General features: G+C 41.1%; 1 protein-coding gene across 1 annotated transcript in view; it reads left to right on the top strand.

Annotated features, from left to right (window-relative positions):
• The window catches only part of LOC114654931 (sialic acid synthase-like), a 35,544-nt gene extending 14,792 nt beyond the window's left edge, over positions 1-20,752 (top strand). Inside the window, exons 2-6 of the mRNA XM_028805794.2 lie at positions 1,405-1,620; positions 2,692-2,791; positions 5,158-5,312; positions 8,550-8,816; positions 14,344-20,752. Coding sequence (XP_028661627.1) covers positions 1,405-1,620; positions 2,692-2,791; positions 5,158-5,312; positions 8,550-8,816; positions 14,344-14,541 — 936 coding nt within the window. The 3' untranslated portion in view covers positions 14,542-20,752. The remainder of the gene's footprint in view (positions 1-1,404; positions 1,621-2,691; positions 2,792-5,157; positions 5,313-8,549; positions 8,817-14,343) is intronic.
• The last annotated feature ends 3,438 nt before the right edge of the window (positions 20,753-24,190 follow it).

Here is a 24,190-nt window from a genome sequence, read left to right on the forward strand (position 1 = left end):
ACAGTGTCCTCCAAGCACCACAGCCACAATAAACAGGCAAATAATCACACTACACAATATTCTTCTCTCTCTTCTCCTCCACACCTCCCAGCAAGTGTTGTCCACCTCCTCCCGACTCAGGTTCGCCTGCTGAGTTCCCAGCAGTCTTTCATATAGTGCCCGACCCGGAAGTACTTCTGTTCTTCCATTCATATGACCTGCCAGCACTTCTGGGTCAGATGGAGAACTTACGTTTTTAATCAACCCGGAAGTACTTCTGGGCTTCCGTTACTGTGACCTGTTAGTACTTCTGGGCTAGGCGAGAACCTTGTCTCCCAATGTTCTTCCACAGTGTTCCCTGGAGGCACCCACGGTATGCAGCAAGGTGGTATACTGAACTTCATGTCCCATGGTGCATCTGCACTCTTACAAATTACAGAGAATTGTATTATATTATGGTCACTTGATCCTAGTAGTTCAATCACCTCTACACCCTCAATTCTATCTTGATTATTACAAAATACTAAATCCAGACAAGCTTCACCCCGTGTTGGTGCTTTAACATACTATGTTAAAAAACAGTCACTGATTACTTCTAAAAACTCCTGATCTTGTGCTCCTCCATCTGTAAGGTTATCCCAGTTAATATTTGAATAATTAAAATCCCCCATGACTATAATATCTTCATGTAAACTTGCCTTTTTGATATTACTAAAAAGATGTGTGTTGAAATTAATGTCTGAATTGGGTGGTCTATAACACACTCTTAAAATAAGACCTCTTTCCCTAATATTTTCCAGGCGAAACCGTATGTCCTCACTAAGATAGGGCTCATCGTCCAACTGAAGAGACTTACATTTAAATTCTGTTTGACATAAACAGCAACCCCACATCCTTTTCTGTTCTGTCTATCCTTCCTAAAAGATGCGTATCCCTCTACGTTACACTCATCCCCGTCTTTGTTATTTAGCCAGGTTTTCCGTTATTGCTATATCATAATTATGCTCTGCTACATACAGCTGCAACTCACTTACCTTATTCTTGATACTTCTAGAGTATCTTCTAGACTTCTTAAGGTAAGCTATTTTTATTGTGCAAAATCAGTCCCAAAAGCCCATACTACAGTTTTGTCAATGACTTAGCACTAATTGAAGTCTGAGTTTCTTTGGAGCATTTCCAATATCATAGCAGGGTTCCACACCTGTTGCCATAGCACCATCTATCTATCTATCTATCTATCTATCTATCTATCTATCTATCTATCTATCTATCTATCTATCTATCTATCTATCTATCTATCTATCTATCTATCTATCTATCTATCTATCTATCTATCTATCTATCTATCTATCTATCTATCTATCTATCTATCTATCTATCTATCTATCTGTTCCTTGCCAGTAACTGCTCAAATTTTTGATGTAGGAGTGTGGTGCCGATTGTGCCAAGCTGCAGAAGAGCGAATTGGAGTCCAGGTTCAACAAAGAGGCATTGCTGCGACCTTACACCTCAGAACACTCCTGGGGAGCAACCTATGGAGATCACAAGCGACACCTGGAGTTCAGTCATGAACAGTACCGGGAACTGCAAAAGTACGCCAAGGAGATTGGCATCTTCTTCACTGCATCAGGGATGGATGAGGTATGGTTTTCTCTGAGGTGGCCTATTATATACCACAAAAAATAAATTGTTATAAGATTTGAAGACAACATTGGATATTTATAATTAAATGCATTAGTTTGCAGTCTCTCTATTGATAATTTAATGAATAAAGCTATAATAAGTTAAAGGCATTCTATCATACATACAATTATGTTTCCAGCCTATTTGTCTCAGTTGGTTAGCCTGGTGGCCCTCAAACTTGATAGACTTGACCATGGCAGTAGATTTAGGGCCAGCCTTCTGAAAGAATACTGCTCAATTTCTCATTTTGTTTCAAAACCCCTGTATCATTCTCATGTTCCTAGAAAATTTCTTTATGGACGTGTCTTTCACTTGTGTTCGGCTTACTATCTACTGATAGATCCTGTTTTGGGATCTAGAAGAGTGGTCATTTACTCATTAAATAACTGTGGTTAGGCAAGGAACAGAAAGGATGTTATAATCTGTTATTTTCACAAATTATTTATGCATTTGCTGAGTATAATCCAAACAATTCATATAAGGAATCAGAGGTTTTGAAACTCAATAATTCTGAATAATTGGTTGGAAATGGAGTATGTGGCATGTTTAGAAAGTTCATATTTTGTTTATGTTTTACCACATTGCCATTTTGTTTTTCCAATGAGCACTGGTATTTTTTAGAGTTTTCGCATTCGCTGTCCCCTGGCAACAATTCCCACAATGCTCTACTGCACACTCTTTGGTGGCATCATCAGAGAAACGGCTTGATGAATTTGATGGATGAACCTTTTTTTTTGCTGTGCTAAAGAACTTTATTTTTGTTCTTCTCTGCCTCTGAATCTCTGTTGTTATTTTTTGACTTCGATTTCTGGCTGTGACACTCAATTGTGTTGTCTCCTAGTTCTAGCCTTTGCCCACTCTCTGATTACATTTCTCATTTATTTTCTCCTTCTACTCTCTTTCACGGGTCAGTAAAAAGGGAAGCAAAATCATCCTTAAAAAAAAAAAAAAGGTCAGACATTTTTCAATGAAATCATGATCTCGACCCCTGCTTATAAATAATCATTTCACATTTTTCTTTTGTGTCAGATGGCAGTCGAGTTTCTTCATGAGCTCAACGTTCCATTTTTTAAAGTGGCATCTGCAGATTCCAACAACTTGCCGTACCTTGAAAAAACTGCAAAAAAAGGTAAGATAATGGGACAAAGATAATGGGACAAAAGCCTATATAGTGTCAGGTTCTGGCTGATGCTCAGATTACATCCACAGTTCTATCTATTCACTTAAAAATGGTGTTTTTAAATGAAAATGATCAATGTTCATACTAGTGTTTTCATATAATTTACAAAAGTTTCTCCGTCTACACTAAAATGACTGAAAAGGCATAGGACCTAGACGTTCATTTACAATGGGTATGCATGCTTCGGTGGAAAAATCCTTGATGGATGGTAACGGTGCTAGTCACGGGATTTATTGAAAAACTATAGTGACCAGTAAATTATTTGCCTTTTGTGCATGTATGCAGCATTCAAACGTTACAAAATTCAATTTAGATACATACAGGTAAGCAACACAACAAGGTGGAAAACAACTCTTTTATGCCCACTATGTTGGTATTTGGTGTTCTTCAATGAAGGGTGACCAATCAAGGAATAAAACATTGTAAAGAGCAGGATCAAATCAGGGAAGGGCCACGTAATAAGCCCAACAAATCAGAGTGCAATTAAAGTCGTGTTTCAAAAAGCCTGTTTTTCACCTGTCCACATTGCAACACCAAGCCAGAATCTTCAGAAGTATGCAGCTCAGGAAAGCATTTTCAAGGGTCTCTGTTTTTGGGAGTTAGAAATGCTGGAGTATTTTGGATGAAAGGCTAAAATTTTTAAACAAAAATATAATAGTGGGGCGACACGGTGGCGCAGTGGTAGTGCTGCTGCCTTGCAGTTAGGAGACCCGGGTTCGCTTCCCAGGTCCTCCTTGCATGGAGTTTGCATGTTCTCCCCGTGTCTGCGTGGGTTTCCTCCCACAGTCCAAAGACATGCAGGTTAGGTGGATTGGCGATTCTAAGTTGGCCCTAGTGTGTGCTTGGTGTGTGGGTGTTTTTGTGTGTGTCCTGTGGTGGGTTGGCACCCTGCCCAGGATTGGTTTGTGCCTTGTGCCCTGTGTTGGCTGGGATTGGCTCCAGCAGAACCCCGTGACCCTGTGTTCGGATTCAGTGGGTTGGAAAATGGATGGATGGATGAATATAATAGTGTGGATTGTAGCTTCAGTCACTGGCTTTAGTTTTGTTTATTGTTGCTTATTTATTTTATTTTTCTTTGTGAATTTTTCATGAATTGTTAATGAAGTCGTTGGTGTGAATTTCATATTTTAACTAGTATAGACATAGTTTCATTTTTTTTGTTAATAGATTTGCAATTATCTTTATTTTTCTTGGTTCTTTGTTCTATTTTGCCCTTTTTGTTGAACTAAAAGGGACAATTTGATGCTAACAGGGCTGCCAGCTAAGTCCCTATTTAAGATGTTCACAAGCCCCATTTTGACTGTGTGGGTTTCCTCAGGGTGCTCCAGTTTCCTCCCATAGTCCAAAAACATGCAGGTTAGGTGGATTGGTGGTACTAAATTGTCCCTAGTGTGTGGTTGATGTGTGTTGTGTGTGAGTTTGCCCTGCGATGGACTGGTGCCCTGTCCAGGGTTTGTTCCTGCCTTGTTCCCTACGCTAGCTAGGATGGGCTCCATCACCCCCTGCAACCCTGTTTAGGATTAAGTGGGCTACAGACTGGATTTATGTCTTTAGTGCCTTTTTATGGAAAGATGATTCCTGCCAAAATTAAATGCAATCCAACATGTTAACTACATTGCAATGTAATGCCTATGCACAGCGTGCATTTCATTTTGACTTGTGTCATAATCGTGTCATAATTCAAAACATATCAATGAAATGATAATTTGCTTTTCACTATGGCACACATTTTTTCAGTTACTTTAAAATGCAATACAAAGGCATTTTGCATTTGAATAGATTGTGAGTCATTACTGAAAGCAAAATGAATGTATTGTAGTTTGCTTAGTGACTGTTCCGAGTGTACTGCATTTCGATTCAAGACCATGCATTAATCATGCCAAAATTGAATACATTTAATTGAGAAATCAGTGTCAAAAGGTGTGGGACAAGCTTTGCTTATTGGTAATTGAATATTTTAATTTTCTATGGTGTGCATCCAATTTTATGAAAAAAGTAAGAACTGAATTCTTACTTCTCCAGAGTTTGGCAGCTTCTTTTTATCCCGGTAAACTAAGACATCAGTTTCTTCCCATTTAAAGCTGTTTCATCTCTTGCACTCTGAGACACGCTCTGGGAGATGATCTCACTCATATGTGTCCTTTTAACTGATTACTAGCATGCAGGCCTTGGGAAAGTGACTTTTCTGAGAACACTGAATGTAAATGATCAGAATTATTGTTTGTTACTGAGATGTTTTCCACTGAATATAATTGATTGTGGTCTTTTATTATCTTGTTTTATCATTACAAATACACAATTTGTACCACTTGCAGGTCATCCCATGGTGATTTCCAGTGGGATGCAGTCAATGGACACCATGCGACGTGTTTACAAGACGGTAAAAGCGCACAACTCAAGATTTTGTTTCCTGCAGTGCACCAGTGCTTATCCTCTGAAGCCAGAAGAAGTTAATCTGCGTGTCATACTGGTGAGACATTAAAATCTTAAATTAACCTGGAGAACAAGTTTGTTTTTTTGCTTTTTATCAAAAGGAGCAATTACAATTAAATTATTCCAATCTGTTCTCTCAAAAGGGGCGGCACGGTGGCACAGTGGGTAGCACTGCTGCCTCGCAGTTGGGAGATCTGGGGACCTGGGTTCGCTTCCCGGGTCCTCCCTGCGTGGAGTTTGCATGTTCTCCCTGTGTCTGCGTGGGTGTCCTCCGGGCGCTCCGGTTTCCTCCCACAGTCCAAAGACATGCAGGTTAGGTGGATTGGCGATCCTAAATTGGCCCTAGTGTGTGCCTGGTTTGTGTGTGTCCTGCGGTGGGTTGGCACCCTGCCCGGGATTGGTTCCTGCCTTGTGCCCTGTGATGGCTGGGATTGGCTCCAGCAGACCCCCGTGACCCTGTGTTCGGATTCAGCGGGTTGGATAATGGATGGATGGATGTTCTCTCAAAAAAAAATGAAAAATAAAAATAGTAAATATACATTATTTCAAGGCGGCACGGTAGCGCAGTGGATAGCGCTGCTGCCTCTCAGTTAGGAGACGTCAATTCCCAAAGCTACTAGATCTCATGGCTTGCTGTGCATCACCAAAAACTCCCGTCACACAGGTCGGCTATCCCAGGAATTTACCAATAAACTACTGGGTAGAAAGAATGTGTGAACAAAACCAAAGTTAAGTGCTTTGTCATGGAATAACATCACAATCCATCCCGGATTGTACAATTGAAACTGTAGTAACTGGCGGTTGGCCACTGTTAACCTGCAATGTTTGGATTATAAAGGCCCTAAAGAAGCAGCTTCCTACAGGTCAGTATAGGTGAAGACATTAGAGTTCTCAGCATCATACAATTACAGACTGGTAGATGATGAAAGGGCTATAAGCTGCAGCATTGAGGTTTTGGCGACCCTACAGTGGATTCAGAAACTATTTATATTCAGACCCCTCCACTTTCTGAACACTTTGTGTTGTAGATTTAATTTTAAATGGATAGATTTGTCATATTTGTCCATAAATCTACACTTTGACATTTTGGGTTACTAAGTATAGATTGGGGCGGCACGGTGGTGCAGTGGTAGCGCTGCTGCCTCGCAGTTAGGAGACCCGGGTTCGCTTCCCGGGTCCACCCTGTGTGGAGTTTGCATGTTCTTCCCGTGTCTGCGTGGATTTTCTCCGGGTGCTCCGGTTTCCTCCCACAATCCAAAGACATGCAGGTTAGGTGCATTGGTGATTCTAAATTGTCCCTAGCGTGTGCTGTGTGTGTGTGTGTGTGTGTGTGTGCGCACCCTGCGGTGGGATGGTGCCCTGCCCGGGGATTGTTTCCTGCCTTGTGCCCTGTGTTGGCTGGGATTGGCTCCAGCAGACCCCCGTGACCCTGTAGTTAGGATATAGCGGGTTGGATAATGGATTATTTCAGAAGTAGAAAACACAATATACAAATATCAAACTTGCCAGGTCACCATAATATCCCTCAGTCATACAAGGTCAGATAAACTAACATGCATTTTTTAAGGTTTTACAAACTGCTTCCTTGAGGACACTGAGAAAACATGCAAACCTTACCAGAGTAGGACACAGATATAGACAGAGGTATTCATTTTATGACATTTTCCATTCATTCACACATTCATTTATTGATTGATTCATTCCATGACTTAATATTTAACAGGATCTACTAATCTACATAATGAAGTAATAATACATAATACAATAGAAACTATATTTTTCCTAATCAAAAGCTTATGACATGATATGTTCTGGAAATTTAAAATATTTTAGGAAGCAGCAACCTGGTGGCTAGATAGATATTTTATTAATCCCAAGGGGAAACTGAACTGGGGGCACTTGTTTATGGCAAAATGATAAAGAAACCAAGTGATAACCACCATAATGGCAGAAAGAGAAAGAGTGTCAAGCACATCGCAGAAGTTTATTAACCTTGGCATTAATCCCAAGTGTGTGACTCAAGCTTTTAATTCTATGTTATTAGACTGAGTGTAATGTTTAATGATCCGCTTTACAATTTGAAACCTTGGATAGTATTCTGATGCCATCTAATGGATGAAATAACATTATGCTGAAAAAAATCATGAATGTTTCTATGCATTTTGCCACGCTATGGGAACTCATTAATATTTATGAGTGGGTTGGAGCCTTTAATCTAAACAAAATGACAATGTAAATGAGAAGCTATAAAGCCAGTTTTTGAACAAACTGAAAGTGAACCATTAATTGAATCAAATAATAATAATGATAATGTGAATTGGTTATCAGACCTTGACACGGATAGTGAAACTGGTTCATACGGCACTGTATGACCGGACCACTGGTGAATGTAGTCCCATGAGCTTTGTGGCAAAAAATTCAAAATGATTGTTTTCCAAGTAGAAGGACAAGAAAGACTTTAACACTGTTCACAATGTAACAACTGTCAATGTTTGTATTTGGGGAAATGTGGAAGTCACCAAGCCCAGCACTGTGGTAGCCCGCAATAACTCAATGGGTGCATCAATTGAGTGGCTCAGGAACTGACATTCTACACTCTCCTGCAAATGAAACAGACAAAATATTACAAGAAAAGTAGATAAAGAAACACATTTCTACTGTCCTGATTGAGACATTGGGTTGTGCATTGGTGACTGTTTTAAAGCATATCACAAGAAGGATGTGTAATAAATCTGCATAATTGCAGCAATGGACACTCAATGTATTTTTTTAATGTATTTTAATCTTTGAGAATTTGCATGTATCTGTTACACATAATATTTTTCTTGTTGAAAAAAATTAAATGAAACATATAGACAAGAAAAAAGTAATCCTGAATAAAAAATGTATGTAGCAGGAATCTGGCACTCCAGCCACTGTAAAAAATAAAAAATAAAACCTCACACTGGTCCAGTGTGGTGCTGAGGTGGCACCTGCTGCACTCAAGTCCCAATCTAGGTGGTTCACACACACACACACACACACACACGTACATACCCACTGTATTAACTTCTCAAGATGGCTCTGTCCTATTTAAAAGTTTGTCTACAAACATTTTTATATTATATCCCTCCCGTGTGGAATTTTCAAGTATAACATTTCTTAGTGTCAGATTTATGGATGAAAGATGACCAGACATGGATGGGTTGCTTTAGATTTAGTGTACATTTATCTATTTTAAAAGTTTCTTATTCATTGTTTTTAAGACTTTACTCACCATTATTATTCTTTATAGGAATTTCAAAAGGAGTTTCCTGATATTCCCATTGGCTACTCAGGCCATGAGACTGGTATTTGTATCACAGTGGCTGCAGTTGCAATGGGAGCCAAAGTTGTTGAACGTCACGTTACTCTGGACAAGAGTTGGAAAGGAAGTGACCACAAGGCCTCCTTAGAGCCTAAAGAACTGGCAGAGCTGGTGAAGGCGATCAGGACTGTGGAGACAGCCATGGGCTCCCCATTCAAAAACATGCTTCCCTGTGAGATGTCCTGTCACAGCAAGGTAAATTTCTTATGGTAATTTAGACTATTTACAGGTGAGAAAAACTGAAATTACTACTATTGAGATTTACTATATTAAAGAATTTTTCTGAGAGGTTTAGGTGCAATCTGCTTAACCTGATCTATTAAGAGTCAGCTAACCAAAGCATTTAAATTAAAATATATATCATAGGCTATATATGAGAAACAGATGAAAGACAGGTTCACAGTCATGGGTTGTTAGGAAGTGATGAACAAACCCTCCTGAATTCTCTTCACCTCAAGTTTTGGTAAAATGCAGAAATGTTTGGGAATTTTGGTGAACTTAGTGAAATGCATTGAAGTCAGTGGGGAAGGAGAAACTGAACTAGTTTTGAGTGGATTATAATCATGCAAAGGTCTTTTAAGTGTCCCTCAAGGCTAGAGATGCAAACTATGCCAAACCGATTATTTTGGCCAAAATGTTGCGCCATTCTGCCTCCCTGAGATAGAGTTATGTCGCATAACAGGCTGGGTTGTTGCAGTCTAGAGTCAGAACAGTTACAGAGGAAACACACTTTCACACAGACAAAAATCAGAGAAATGCTGGCTCAACTGTGGTCACACTCAAGTCTCATATCTCATGGTAATCGAAACATTTATAAATGATAAAACTGCATGATACAATTGACATAACTCTTCTGAGATACTTGCCTCGTGTAGCCTCACCCTTCTGCATGGGAACAATTGTCCAAAGCAGCAATTCTCAAATTATGAGAAGTAGAGAGAGAAAGCAGAAGTGCCACTACCAACATCATTTGGCACTGTGTTTTTAAATCATTCATTATTTTATTGCTGTGGATGTCACACTCTTGCCCTTCTTTAACTTTTCCTAAATTGCGGCATTTCAAATGCTCATATTGTTAAACAAGCAGTGTTTATGATAAATGTTATCAATATATTCTGGTGTATCTGAGCACTCTTGTATGCTTTTGAGCAAGATGTCTTGGTAAAGACACCAGGATGAGTCTGTCGTTTTTAAAATGCCAAAATGTTGTAATTAGGTTTACCTTTATTCAGTGGTGTTGTCTGATTTGTCTGTGTGTTTGTAATCTTACTCGATATTGGAATCTAATAAGCAGTGCCATCTGTTGGAATGCATTATATGTTTCATTAATACAGATGACATGATACAAACATTAGCACTGCTGCAGACATTCCTATGTATTATTGTTTAAACCTAAAATCTGCATCCTAACAACCAGAGTAATTCTAATGTCATTAAATAAGCTGGTTTGGTATTGGTTAGTGGCTGGATTGAATTCTGTCTATAAATGTGAATGGCTGTAAGCTGTTTTAACTTTCTGTCCACTAGGAGGTGGTGTTTCGCCACTTATCATCATCTGCTTGATTTAAAAGTTTGAAATTCTACTCATAAAATGTAATTAATTATATTTTTCTTCGGTTTTTCACATGAAAGACCCCTATTACCACCACAAGCATTACCATTTAGGGTTATTATGCAGGTGTGCATCTCTGCCTTTCTCCTCCATCTCACATATGACTGACTCCATTTCCATGTCCTTTTTTCATCTTGGCAATCCCTCCCCTGCCACTGTTATCAACAATACTCAGCATTGTTTCTCAGATGTGAATTGCTGTGTGTTTTACAGTATCTTGGCAGGAAAACAGGTAAGTAGTTTCTTGAGTAACTGGGAGATGTGAAACAAAAGCAAAACAAAAGAAAATAAAAAAATATACGGAGCAACTGAAGCCCAGATGAGAGGCAGAAAGTCGAAAAACAGGCAAGACATGAAAAGTAATCATATGAGAAGTCAAAAATGAAAGTAGGGTTTATGTTTATTCCACAGATCAGATAAGGCTTAGTGCCAAAGGTGAACCTTTTATCCCGTCTATTGATTAACTCAAGGTCATGACCCAAAAGACCATGCCACTAGAAATGTGACTTTAATAACAGTACACAAAATGCCTTCCGTAACAGAAATAGGTTATAAAATTTCAAATTTCAACATAAATCATGACACAGTGTGTTTTTATAAGACAACTGTGCAATATTCAATGAAAAACTGTTATGCTTATAATCACTTACATTCACTACATGTGATTAAGATTAAACAAATCTGAAAAACTGTTGGCACTCCATTTATTTCACTTAGATAAGCAATGACTATTAACACACTGAAATGGCATCATGAAGTTTATAACCAGAATGAATTTGCCCTGTGTGAAGGGAGAACATGTGAAGTAGCACATACAGGACGGGGTGATGGAGCAGCACAGTGGTGGATGGCAGCTCACTCACAATGTTTGCACGGACATGGCAGACCAATAATAAATGCAAATGCCAGAATAAATGATGGGCTTTCTTTATCAAAATGGAAGGACCGATGCAATGTGGTACTTGATCATAAATGAAGCACATTTCAGGAGAAAGAAAATATGATTTGAGAACAGCTATATTGAAATGCTGGTGCATGCATTGAATTACATAGATGATTTGATGTGTGATAAAGGCGCTTGGTTGGCGCCAACCCAACACAGACTGACACCAGAGCCATGGGCAAAATAAACAAAAGATTTATTTTTCTTCTCCTGTGGGGCACGTCTTCCCCTTGAATCCCACAGGCACAACACAGTCCCAAATCACAAATAAAACACCCCAAACCACACTCTTCTTTCTTCCACTCCTCCCAGGGCAGCTTCGTCCTCCTCCTGGCTCTGGCTCCCTGAGTAGTGCAGGCAGGCTCCTCTTATAGCCCACCCAGAAGTCCTGCAGGTGCTCGTTGACCTACTTCTAGCTGCACTTCCAGGTGTGGCTGCGCTCCCGCCCAGACGGGCTTGTTAAGTCTTGCAGCTCCCCCGGGCGGCGGCCATGGAACCCAACAGGGATGAGCTCCAGTGTTCCACCATTGTGGCCCCGATTCAACCCAGGGGGGGCTGCCACCAAGTGTTTCGGTGGACGTGGTGTGCATCCCATGGCTGCTCCCCTGGATCCAGTGTCGTAGGGGCATCCACAGATGGCAAATGCATACACACGCAAAGAAAACTGACTATTTGCATACATTGTCAGATCTGCCATGTCTGTGAAAATATTGCAAGTGAGCTGTGTTCAGTTGCTACTATCTCAATGTGCCACCTTGCATATTCTCCTTCTCCCATAAAAAATAGATGGCGTCTGTGAAATTTATATACTGACAGCCTTACTGCTATGTCAGACACTTGGAGAACTTTGTGCAGAACTGCATAAGGTGTTATGAGTACTTGTTGAAGAGCAAGGGATCAATATTACAGTACAGTACAGTATTTGGAGGAACTGTCCCATCCAACTTTGGCTGCTACAGCTCTGCAAAGTCACGCTGCCCTTGCAAAGTATCATGGGTCCTGGGAATAAAATGTTTGTCATAGTCAGTTAAACAGGAAAATATTCAGTGAATAAGGTAGCCAGAGAATGCAGCATATTCATTGCCAAAAATGCTTTGGCGGTTAGTATTAATTGTGAGCTTTTGATTATGATGTAATAAATTAAAAGGTCAGGAAAATTCTTCACTTTCTTACATAAGCTGCAGAAAACCTACCCTTTTTTAAAAGCACTTTGTTACCATCTTCATTTATTTCATGTGTTTTTGTTTTTGACTTTTGAAATAGAAATATTCACTTTTTGACATTTGGGTTTTGATGCTTATGTGTTTGATCGCCTGGTTTTGATCATTGCCTTTTTTAATAGAGGTGTGTATCCTGATTTCCTTGAAAAAATATGAGTCAGCTTATTAACATCACACTAAATAACATTTTACTAATTACCGGTTTCTGCAAGTCTGCCATCTTGACCATGAGTCTTTCAATCACTTACACCTAAGCCCCTGATCTTTTCATCTATTTTGTATATATTTTTATGTAATTATTAACCTTTCCCAACTTATTACAACATTATTTGCATACTATTACATTTGAAACCCCAAAAGGGAAAACTGCTATTCTACATATGCATATCTATAATCAGACGAGAGCAATATGGTACAAAAAGAGCTATATGTATTTAACTTGCATCAAAATATAGCTTCCACCCCCAAAATATGATGTATAATTATTTATACAAACATATCCAAATGAGAAGCCAGTGGAATGTACAATCGTCCTTTAGTTTCTTCAATGGGGAATGCTGACAGCTATACGAGCCCAGCCTGGCATGATTTTCAGGGGCATGGAGACGACTTCTAACTTCTTGGTGGTTTTTTCCCAGTATAAATACTCTCATGTTTTGCATATTTAGTAAATTATTTTATAAACCTGGCTAAGTATGGGTAACTACGACCTGAGTGGTGCACTTTACACATGTTCTAATCATTTACGGCTTCTGCGGATTGTGGCTGTGACCATATATATTGATCAGCAGAAATCAGCGCTTTTACAATAGCCTGTCTGTGTGTTCTGTCCATTTCTCTGGCATTTTCCCTCTGTCAGCTGAGGTTTTTCAATTGTGTCATAATATAATGTATTTGAAATTAACTTCACAGATCATAGTGACACCTTCACACCTATGGCTACAGGAGGACAGACAGTCAGTTAAGCAGCTGTGTCAGATTTTAAACACATCGTGAGGAGGAACAAGACCTTGATTAAACATACAGTACTAGTTCTACTTCAAGCACTGATTAAAGTGTGTTTTGAAGTTAAATGAGAGTGCAAGAGCTAGAGAAGAATGCCGACAGACTCTCTTAAAGGAGGCTAAGACCCCGACGCCTACAAATCTAAGAAATGCCCCTACTCAGGGGGTTCAACCGAATAAAAAATGCTATAGACACAAAATGTGTTTCAGGAAGGCTGAGTAATCGTCTCAGAGTAGCAAAGGATTCCTGCTCTTGTTTTAACATTGGCTAAAGAGAGAATACCACACATATATTTTATTAAAAAGTATATAGTTCTGTTTATTCTCTATATTCTCTATCCCTCTGTATATTATAATTTAATCAAAAATACAGTAATTGTCTTCAGAACTTAGTGTCTTCTTTTTTCTTAGTGTATCTCAGCTTTCAAAAGTGATGCTAGGACACAGCCTGTGACTACAAGCACAAAAGCATCCCTGTATAGCAGCATCCACTGTACTTCCAGACAGATGTTAAGATGTGGGTGGCACGGTGGCACAGTGGTAGCGCTGCTGCCTCGCAGTTAGGAGACCTGGGTTTGCTTCCCGGGTCCTCCCTGCGTGGAGTTTGCATGTTCTCCCCGTGTCTGCGTGGGTTTCCTCCCACAGTCCAAAGACATGCAGGTTAGGTGGATTGGCGATTCTAAATTGTCCCTAGTGTGTGCTTGGTGTGTGGGTGTGTTTGTGTGTGTCCTGTGGTGGGTTGGCACCCTGCCTAGGATTGGTTCCTGCCTTGTGCCCTGTGTTGGCTGGGATTGGCTCCATCAGACCCCCGTGACCCTGTGTTCGGATTCAGCGGGTTGGAGAATGGATGGATGGATGGATGTTAAGATGTGATGCTTCCTTGAAGCCACAGTTAAGCGTTTATTTTGTTCACTGTGTTCTAACTCCTTTCTGTATTTCACAGCTGGGCAAGTCCGTGGTGGCAAAGGGACCGATTCCCAAAGGCTCTACGCTGACGCTTGATATGCTGACAGTGAAAGTGGCTGAGCCTAAAGGTATCCCCCCAGAGGAGATCTTCAGCCTTGTGGACAAAAAAGTGAAGAAAGACATTGAAGAGGATGCCACCCTGATGAAAGAAGCTTTGGAAAATTATGGAAAGTAGAACAAACTATTTTAAAGTGGTGTGGACAATTTTGCGATTTTATTTTTAGCCAGAAATATAGACTATAAGCGACCTATTTAAAAAAAAAAAAAAAAGAAAAAATATTTCAAGTTTTAATTTTTTGATTTTTGTAATTTGCTGGAATATTATTCAAGGAGAACCGCAAATGTAAGTGCTAAGCAGCCCAAAACATAAACCAAAGGTTTGGCGTGTCAGAACGGCTGTATCGGTTAATGTCAGTTTCTGTGGGATGTACTCGCTCATTAAAACTACAAATTCAGGCACTGGAGTTTCCAGTTATGGTGACACAGCCATCAGTGCTTCTGCCCCTAGTTTGTCTGGGTTTAGTTCCTAGTCTAGGCACCATATATGGAGAATTTGTTCCTTCTGTCTTAGTTTGTGTAGTTTCTTCTCAGCATCACAAAGGCTGTATACCATACTATATTATTATTATTATTATTATTATTATTACTAGGGGGTTGTGCCCCCTGCTCGCTTCACCTGCTCACCTCCGGGTTTGTTAACCGGATATACAATTTAAAGAGATTGTTATCTTCATGGGAATTGTTACATATGTATTATTTTCACTTTTACTTTAATACTCCAGTAAAAACAATATTTGGAATTAACTTTTCTTCAAGATCACATTGAATTTTGATTCGTATTTGGACTTACATCGTGACAACGCAACGTTTAACTGCCCATGAGTGAATATCGTTTCTTTACCTCTAATATCTTACCTGACTTTTTTGAATGTTTGTCCCTGCTCTTTCTTCTTCACTTAGTCGTTGACGTGTCATCTAGAATGTATAAAATTATTGTCCTGATAAATTTATAGGAGCTGAGAGCGCAGGAAGTGTGTCTGACAAAAGCATTCACACAACTGAGAGGGTTAGATGACCATGGTCTTGTTTGAAAATGGTTGTAAGTAGGGCGTGACTTTAAAGAATCTAATGGCAAAAGTCACCGTCTCACTGGACTTCATTCCAAAAAGCCTCTTCAAAAAGTCACGTCTCGTCCCAAGATTTTTTTATTATAATAGAGAGATTATTTTATTATTATTAATAAGAAGAAGAAGAATATGGGCAGCATGGTGGCGCAGTGGGTAGCGCTGCTGCCTCGCAGTTGGGAGACCTGGGGACCTGGGTTCGCTTCCTGGGTCCTCCCTGCGTGGAGTTTGCATGTTCTCCCCGTGTCTGCGTGGGTTTCCTCCGGGCGCTCCGGTTTCCTCCCACAGTCCAAAGACATGCAGGTTAGGTGGATTGGCGATTCTAAATTGGCCCTGGTGTGTGGGTATGTTTGTGTGTGTCCTGCGGTGGGTTGGCACCCTGCCTGGGATTGGTTCCTGTGTTTGCTGGGATTGGCTCCAGCAGACCCCCGTGACCCTGTGTTCGGATTCAGCGGGTTGGAAAATGGATGGATGGATGGATAATAAGAATAAAAGTAATACATTTAATTTATATAGCACACAGTATAAACAATATCATCTCTAGATGCTTTACATTAATATAGAACAAATACACAAATAAATCAAACTAAAATAAGAATTGTGCATTAAAATGTTAAAAATTGGATAAATACCTCTTCTAAAAGCACTTTAGTGAGTTAAGTCTTCAATCTCCCTTTAAAAACAGCTAATGATGCCAAGGCCCTTACATACTGTGGCAGTCTGTTACATAGATGTGGGGCAATGGAGCTAAAGGCTGTGGACAGCTTTGTCCAAGGAACAACTAGAAAATGTGAGGATGCAGGGTGGACGAGAAGACAAAAGGAGGAGTGGATGGAGTAAGCAGGACCTGAATGTGCAGCAGCAGTAAGACACTTGTACACGAGGAGCAGAATCTTATATTGGATCCACTCCTTTAAGGATAAGTTTGGTATTTTTCAAATCAAAGTTATTTCTTCACAATCATTGTAAGTATTAAATTGCCGCATCATGAAATTGAGTTCTATATATTTATTATTTTAAAAATCTTAAAAAATAATCAGACTGCCGTTGCATTTTACAATGGAGCTAATGGCTACCAGGGTCATAATGTAAAAAAGCAAAAAAAAAAAAAAAAACTAAAAACTTAAAAGTTAATGAATATGTCTACTTTAAAGTAGCAAAGGTTTCGATTTGTGGAAACACACCTTCTGTATTTCTGAGGCATGCTTTTGACAGCAATCTAAACTGAAAATAATAAATATTATCCCAGATTCTTGGTTCTATTTTCTTGAAGTAAGGATACATTTCTCTCTCACTTTTCTGCTCGTAGTGGGCATTGTGGGTGGGGCAATAAGAAACCCCGCCCCTCCTCCTTTGCCAAGCTATATGCAGCTTATTATCCTAACTTTTGCTTCTGCAGTTCTGTTTCTTCAAAGGTTATGTTCTGACTTGACAGATGCTCGCTCAAATCATAAGGTTATTTTGTCATAAATGTTGGAAAATTAATGTATACCACAACTGAGAAGAAATAGCTTTCACTTGAAAAATACCAAACCTGTCCTTTAACATGCAGCCAATGTCAAGAAAGAAGCACAGGTCCAGGAGGGCGGACAATGGAAGTGATGTCAGTGGTGGAATGGCTGTCAGCCTTCCATTCTGCAGAAGGAGGAATAGAGAAAGCATTAGAACACAGCACCAAACCCCTGGTTCAGTGGGTAATTACCATCACCTTGATAATAGAAATAATTTTGCATATTAGTAAGTACATGTTCAACACTATCCATCCATCCATCCATTGTCTCCCGCTTATCCGAGGTCGGGTCGCGGGGGCAGCAGCTTGAGCAGAGATGCCCAGACTTCCCTCTCCCCGGCCACTTCTTCTAGCTCTTCCGGGAGAATCCCAAGGCATTCCCAGGCCAGTCGAGAGACATAGTCCCTCCAGCGTGTCCTGGGTCTTCCCCGGGGCCTCCTCCCGGTTGGACGTGCCCGGAACACCCCACCAGGGAGGCGTCCAGGAGGCATCCTGATCAGATGCCCGAGCCACCTCATCTGACTCCTCTCGATGCGGAGGAGCAGCGGCTCTACTCTGAGCCCCTCCCGGATGACTGAGCTTCTCACCCTATCTTTAAGGGAAAGCCCAGACACCCTGCGGAGGAAACTCATTTCAGCCGCTTGTATTCGCGATCTCGTTCTTTCGGTCACTACCCATAGCTCATGACCATAGGTGAGGGTAGGAACATAGATCGACTGGTAAATTGAGAGCTGAGCCGCAAGGCGAGCTCCTTTTTCACCACGACAGACCAATGCAATGCCCGCATTACTGCGGATGCCGCACCGATCCGCCTGTCGATCTCACGCTCCATTCTTCCCTCACTCGTGAACAAGACCCCGAGATACTTGAACTCCTCCACTTGGGGCAGGATCTCGCTACCAACCCTGAGAGGGCACTCCACCCTTTTCCGGCTGAGGACCATGGTCTCGGATTTGGAGGTGCTGATTCTCATCCCAGCCGCTTCACACTCGGCTGCGAACCGATCCAGAGAGAGCTGAAGTTAGTTCAACACTATCTTGGATATATTGCAAATTTTAGGTGGTCTTTTGATGTAGACCAACACAATAAATACTTGCAGTACTCCAAACAGGATGGTATATAAGCATGGACCAGCTTCTGAGCATCTTGCATCGACAGAGATGATCTGAGTTTGGATATATTCTAGAGATGATGGAAAGATGACTTAGATGCAGAGGAAAAATGGCTCTGGAAAGTAAGAGTGGGGTTGAACTCAACACTTAGGTTTACAAGTATATCTAAAGAGGACTGTGTTTTTTATCTGGCATGAAGGACCCACAATATCTGTTTTGCCACTGTTTACTTGAAAATAGTTTTCTGTTATCCAGCACTGGATATATGGTTGCTGTATACAGCACTTGCTATATGGTTGTGAAACATGGACACTATCCAGTGACCTGAGACGAAGACTGGACCCCTTTGGTACTGTGTCTCTCCGGAGAATCCTTGGGTACCATTGGTTTGACTTTGTGTCGACTGAGTGGTTGCTCATGGAGTCCCAAATGAGGCACATTACCTACATTGTGAGGGAGCATCAGTTACGGCATTACGACCATGTGGCGCGTTTCCCCGAGGGTGATCCAACTCACAGGATCTTCATTGTTGGGGACCCGAGTGGCTGGACCAGGCCAAGGGGTCGCCCACTTAACACCTGGCTGTGGCAGTTAGAGGTTCATTTCCGGAGGGTGGGACTGGACCGCGTGTCTGCCTGGGGGGTTGACAACCGGGATCCTAAGTTGTTTCATCGTGTAGTGGGTGCGGCAACACACTGTACCAGTGCATGCTCCCCAGCTTGACTTGACTTGGCTTCAGCACTGGATATGATCCAATCATTTGGTGGTCTTTAGAAATTCTAGAAGCCCTTTAGAGATGTCTGGAAATAGATTGTTATGCCACTGGCAGGCAGTGAAAAGACACATCATACTGTGGACTGTCATTCCTTCTAAAATTGGTTTCTCTTTACAATTCACTATTTCAACAGTAGGCTCCTGTTTCCTCTGGCCCAGTGAAAAAGAGGAAATGGGTACAGAGAATGAACACATGGAGCAGTGCATCCATCTGCTTGGCTTGTCTTGTACTGCTATTTAAGCTTTGTGTAACAACCGAATTTAACTGTGCAGGATGCACATCTTCTGTTCCGTCATCAATACTGAAGTAATATGAATCCTTAACCTGCACATCCAGGCACACCAATTCCATCAGCAAGTCCCTGACATGGCAGCCTTGTGGAGTTGTGCACTTTAATGGTTTCTGTGCCTAAGTTGACTTATTTCATATGGGAAAATAGTTTCTGTTCAAAATGAAAAGGGTAGCATTGCTTATTTATTTCTATTGAAAAAATATTTCTTGCTGTTGTACATACTATTTCAATATGCATTTAGTAATTATTAATCTGCTTTAATAACTGCATAATTATTTGAATATTTTATGTCTATTTGACCATAGTTGTACTTAAAGCATTTTTGGTAGCAACCACAATACAATGAATGTAAACAATATACATATTTTATGTGTGCATATACGGTAAATAACAGTGGTGGACCGTACATTTCACACCTAGGCCTTCAGTAGTGCTCCGTCTGAATCAACCCGCCCCTCAAAAACTAATTTATGGTTATAAAAACTATCTTAATATGCAGAAATACAGTATAAAGAGCCGTTGCATCGCAGATAGATAACTTCTGTAGCCACAATAAATGCCTTTATTGAATAGACAAACCAGGGGTGAACAAGTTCCTTTCTACTGCAGCTACAGCCGCGACACACATAAAAAACATCAATAATAACTCATAAACTTGCAATATTATTTAGGAAAATCGCAACATTTTACTCACCAAAAATTCGGATTATTTGTAAACAAAATCCATCCTCCTCTCTTTCCTCAAAATCAGTTCAATTACTCTGTCGTACAGATTATCCGTGCGCTTCAGTTCCATCACGAAGTCCCTTTCTATCACCATCGAAGCTAATGCTGAAAGTTGAACCTGCCCTGTCGTATTCCTGACATAAGTTTTAATTCACTTGAGGGCTGAAAATGTCCGCTTGACAGAAGCAGTGGACACGGGAATGGTCACCGCCAAACATACCAATGTGTACAGCTGCCCCATGATGCTCTCATTCAGATTTTTCTGATGAAGGAAGTCAAGGAGATCAGTGGGAGATTTTCCTGCAAAATCATCCATGGCATACTTACACCATCCTATCCAATCAACGGGTCTGAATACGGTGACATTGCCGAACGCCTGCTAGAGGGCCCTAGTGACACCAACTCAAAATCTGACTGGTTGAACCAACAGGTTAATCGACATTTATTTTGTGTTAGAGGGCCTGTAGAACGGATTGTGAAGGCCTCCGGGCAAACTTCTTTGACTTTGACCCTGCCTGGCAGCAAATGATGGCTGAAATGTGATTGGTTAAATGCTTTAATGCGAAAATACATGTCTGGAAGCAGCACAACCATCGGAAAAGCTATGAAAGGAAGCAGACAATTTGGAATTATTTAATAACTATTCATGAACAAAATATAATTAACATCAGTTTGTGATTCAGATATTTTTTTAGGTCAGCAGAGAAGGCCTTGCGGGCCCTGACGGCCCACCACTGGTAAATAATATATACTTAATCTGAAATAACTTTAATTTGATAAATGTGACACTCATGATTAAATGTTTATTGATTTTTGCAATAAAATTTATTTTTACCTTTGTAACACACTTCACTCTTTTTCTTCATTAATAAATACAGTATGACTCATTCTACACAATCAGTTCTTTCTTTTTATTTGCCAGTGTTTGAGTCACGAGGAGCGACACCTCCATCCATGTCCTTTTTTGCCTTTTTCCCCTTCTTTTCTTTTTTTCATTTGAATTGCTTTGATCCATGATACTTCTACTTGCCATCCTCGATATCTGTGTGCAAATCCCTTTCCAGGACATATAAAGTACATGTTTCTAGTGACATGATCTTAAACAAATCAGGTCACTTGTGCTTTTAAATGAAACAGCAAAGAGCACGAGGGAGAACATTGAATTCAATTTAATTTGCAGAACTCACTTATGGGAGATTTGAGTGAGAGGCATTAAAGGGACAGTAAAGGGACCGAGGGCTGTGCACAGGGGCCTTTCTAGGAATTGCTAGTGTCAGGCTAATTGTCCCCCTTGGGATTTCCAGTCCAATGGGCACCTTGGGGCTTCCAGAAAGAATTTCCAGGAGATTGGGAACCACTTGTGGGGGTCCGGGAGTAGACACTGATTTCTGTGAAACTTGTATGTGAAACTGTGTCATTTTATTGTCCCATGAAGGAAATTTGGTTTGCCATCAGGTTTTACAGAGAGACCACAGTATAACATTAAAAACATATCACAAAGAACACAGCCATCAATTTTAAACTTAATACAAACAAATAAAATATAGTTGTGAACATGATACGCAGGGTGAAATATTAGATCAAACATTAGATTACATTAATTAACTCCTGTGGGTGTTTATTAAAATCAAAACTTACTTAGAGCATTAATAGGAGTTCAAACAAAAGAGTATTTGAACCGGTTATTTTTTATCCTTGAAACTTTGAACCTGTGACCTGATGGTAACAAAAGAATTTGTGAATGTAGCAGGTGAGCTTTCCATAGTCTGTGAGATTGGACTGTTGAGACCTGTTATTTCACTGCTCCATTTTAAAATTTGATTTATTCTGTTTTTGTTACTGACATTAAGATTTTCAAACCAGGCCAACAAAAAATAGGTAAAGATAGACTCAACAGAAGATTTATAAAAGAGGGACACAATGTTAGGACTAACATTAGAATGACTCTGCGTCCCTAAATAGTAGAGGTGCTGCTGTCCCTTTTTGCAGATGATATATATTGTGGTCCATGACTGGCCGGGACGCCCCTTCGTTATATGCTCAGGGGGAGCAGCCATGGATGGTGCAATACTGGATGCTAGATGGCCGCCCCCATGGGTTGGAGCGGTGCCTCGGCTTCCCGCAGGGCTCCATGGGAATTGGAGTTGGGGGCAGCCCTGTTGGGTCCCGCAGGTGCTGCCTGGAGGGGCTGCAGCTGGAACTCCTGAGCCCTTGTGGGCAGTGTTTTCACCACATTCGGAAGTGCAGCCCGGAACTTCGCAATCAAGCATCTGGAGCACTTCTGGGTGAACTATAAAAGGGCCAGCAGCCAGCACTCAAGGGCCAGAGTCGGGAGGAGTAGGACAAAGCCTGAAGGAGTGGTGGTGGAAGAGAAAGGAGGAGAAAGTGTGTGGTGTGTTTGGTGGTGCTTGCACACTTGGGACTGTGTTGTGGCATGGGACACGGTGAAGACGTGCCCTCCAGCTAAAGAAAAATAAAAGTCTTTTTATTTTATACGTGCCTCCAGTGTGAATCTGTGTCAGGTTGGGCACTTACATAGCGCCTTTTTTTACAATATATACATATATATATTGTCACAGAGGGCTGGGGGTCAGACCCAGCTGGAACGATTGGAAGGACCGGGAGGTGGCTTATACGTCCCCCAGGCCATGAGAGGGCAACCACCCTGGATGTTGAGGGGACCATGGGAAAGGAGCAAGGAGGTTCAAGCCCAATGGGGTCCGTGGCCACTGCCAGGGGGCAACCCGAGCCTCATGGAGCCCGGGAAATGTGCACTTCCGCCACACCTGGGAAGGTGGAGAAAGATCCTTCCAGGGACGCCCAGAGTAGTTTCGGGTGCAAGGGCAGCACTTCCGCCACACCAGGAAGTGCTGCCGGAAGAGTGTCATCAGGCACCTGGAGCACATCCGGGTGGGAATAAAAGGGGCCGCCTCCCTACAATCAGGGAGCTAGAGCCGGGAGGAGAGGAAAGGTGGCCCACAGACATTTAGAAGAGAGACCCGTGGAGAGGGTGATTGGTGCGGGGCGCACTGTGTGTTGTGTGGGACTTCATTTATGTACAATAAACGTGTGTGGTATTCGACATCCAGTGTTTGTTTGTCTGTGGTCGAGCTGTATATCACAATATATATATATGTGGATGATGGGAACTGTAAATGGTTGGCAGGAAGTCATGGTGGATGATGGGAACAGGAAATGGTTGGCAGGAAGTCATGGTGGAGGAACTGGAAGTGATGTCCAAGGTGAGAACCGGAAGTGGTGCCATATGGAGTTGCCGGAAGTGATGTCATGGTGGCCATTTTGGAACCCGGAAATAGCCGCAATTATTTTTCTTTGATTCTCCTGTTGAGAGAAGAGGTTCAGGTAAGTACCACGTGACAATCCTTCCTTTTTGACTGCCTCCTAATCGCAAATGTGTGACAACATATATATTGTGATAAACGTTCTTCTTTAAAATAAAGAGAAGCGTCACAATAACAAAGTTTTGGGGACAGTCCCTGTATAATGTCCGTAGAACAAGAAAAAAACACAAAAAAAGACTGTTCCAGTGATCAAAAGCATATATATCAAAGATGATGAATGGTACATGAGAAACATGGCATTTTTATACAGAAAACAAAATAGAGACAGGAAATGAGTTGACGGGATATGATGTCGATGCTGTGGGACAGAAACGACGTCATCAATATAGGACCGGAAGTGATGTCATCAGAATGAGTCGGTTGTGTCATCATCAGGAAGCGCTGGAGGTATCGTCAAGGTATGCGCCAGTAGTGACGTCTTGGAGGCCATTTTGGAACCTGGATGAGTGTTGTATTTTCCTAAGGATTTCCTGATGAGAAGAACGAGAGAGTCATGTTAGTACCGTATGCTAACCCTTTATCTCGCGATGTTTCACTCACCTTTAGGCTTTTTGACTGCCTCCTAAGCGCACGTACATATAAATACATATACATATACATACATACATACATATATATATATATATATTGTAGCAGTAGAGGCGTGGAGCCACCTCTAACACCCTCAGGTACCACTCTGATGACCAGGTGAAAGTATAATAATAATTATTTTTATTATACAACAGTAGTGCACCAAGCACTCTCCTCCACACACTCCTTAACACAATACACTATTCAATAAACAATACTCTCTCCTCCTCGCCCAGACACTTGCCACCCTACCTCCCAGCTCAGCTCAGTGTTCTGGGCTTCCCAGAGTCCTTTTATAGCCCCTGACCCGGAAGTGGTTTCAAGCCAAACCCACAAGTCCGTTTTCCTTCCGG

The sequence above is a fragment of the Erpetoichthys calabaricus genome, chromosome 7 (genome assembly GCF_900747795.2).
Source record: "Erpetoichthys calabaricus chromosome 7, fErpCal1.3, whole genome shotgun sequence".
NCBI classification, from domain to species: domain Eukaryota; kingdom Metazoa; phylum Chordata; class Cladistia; order Polypteriformes; family Polypteridae; genus Erpetoichthys; species Erpetoichthys calabaricus.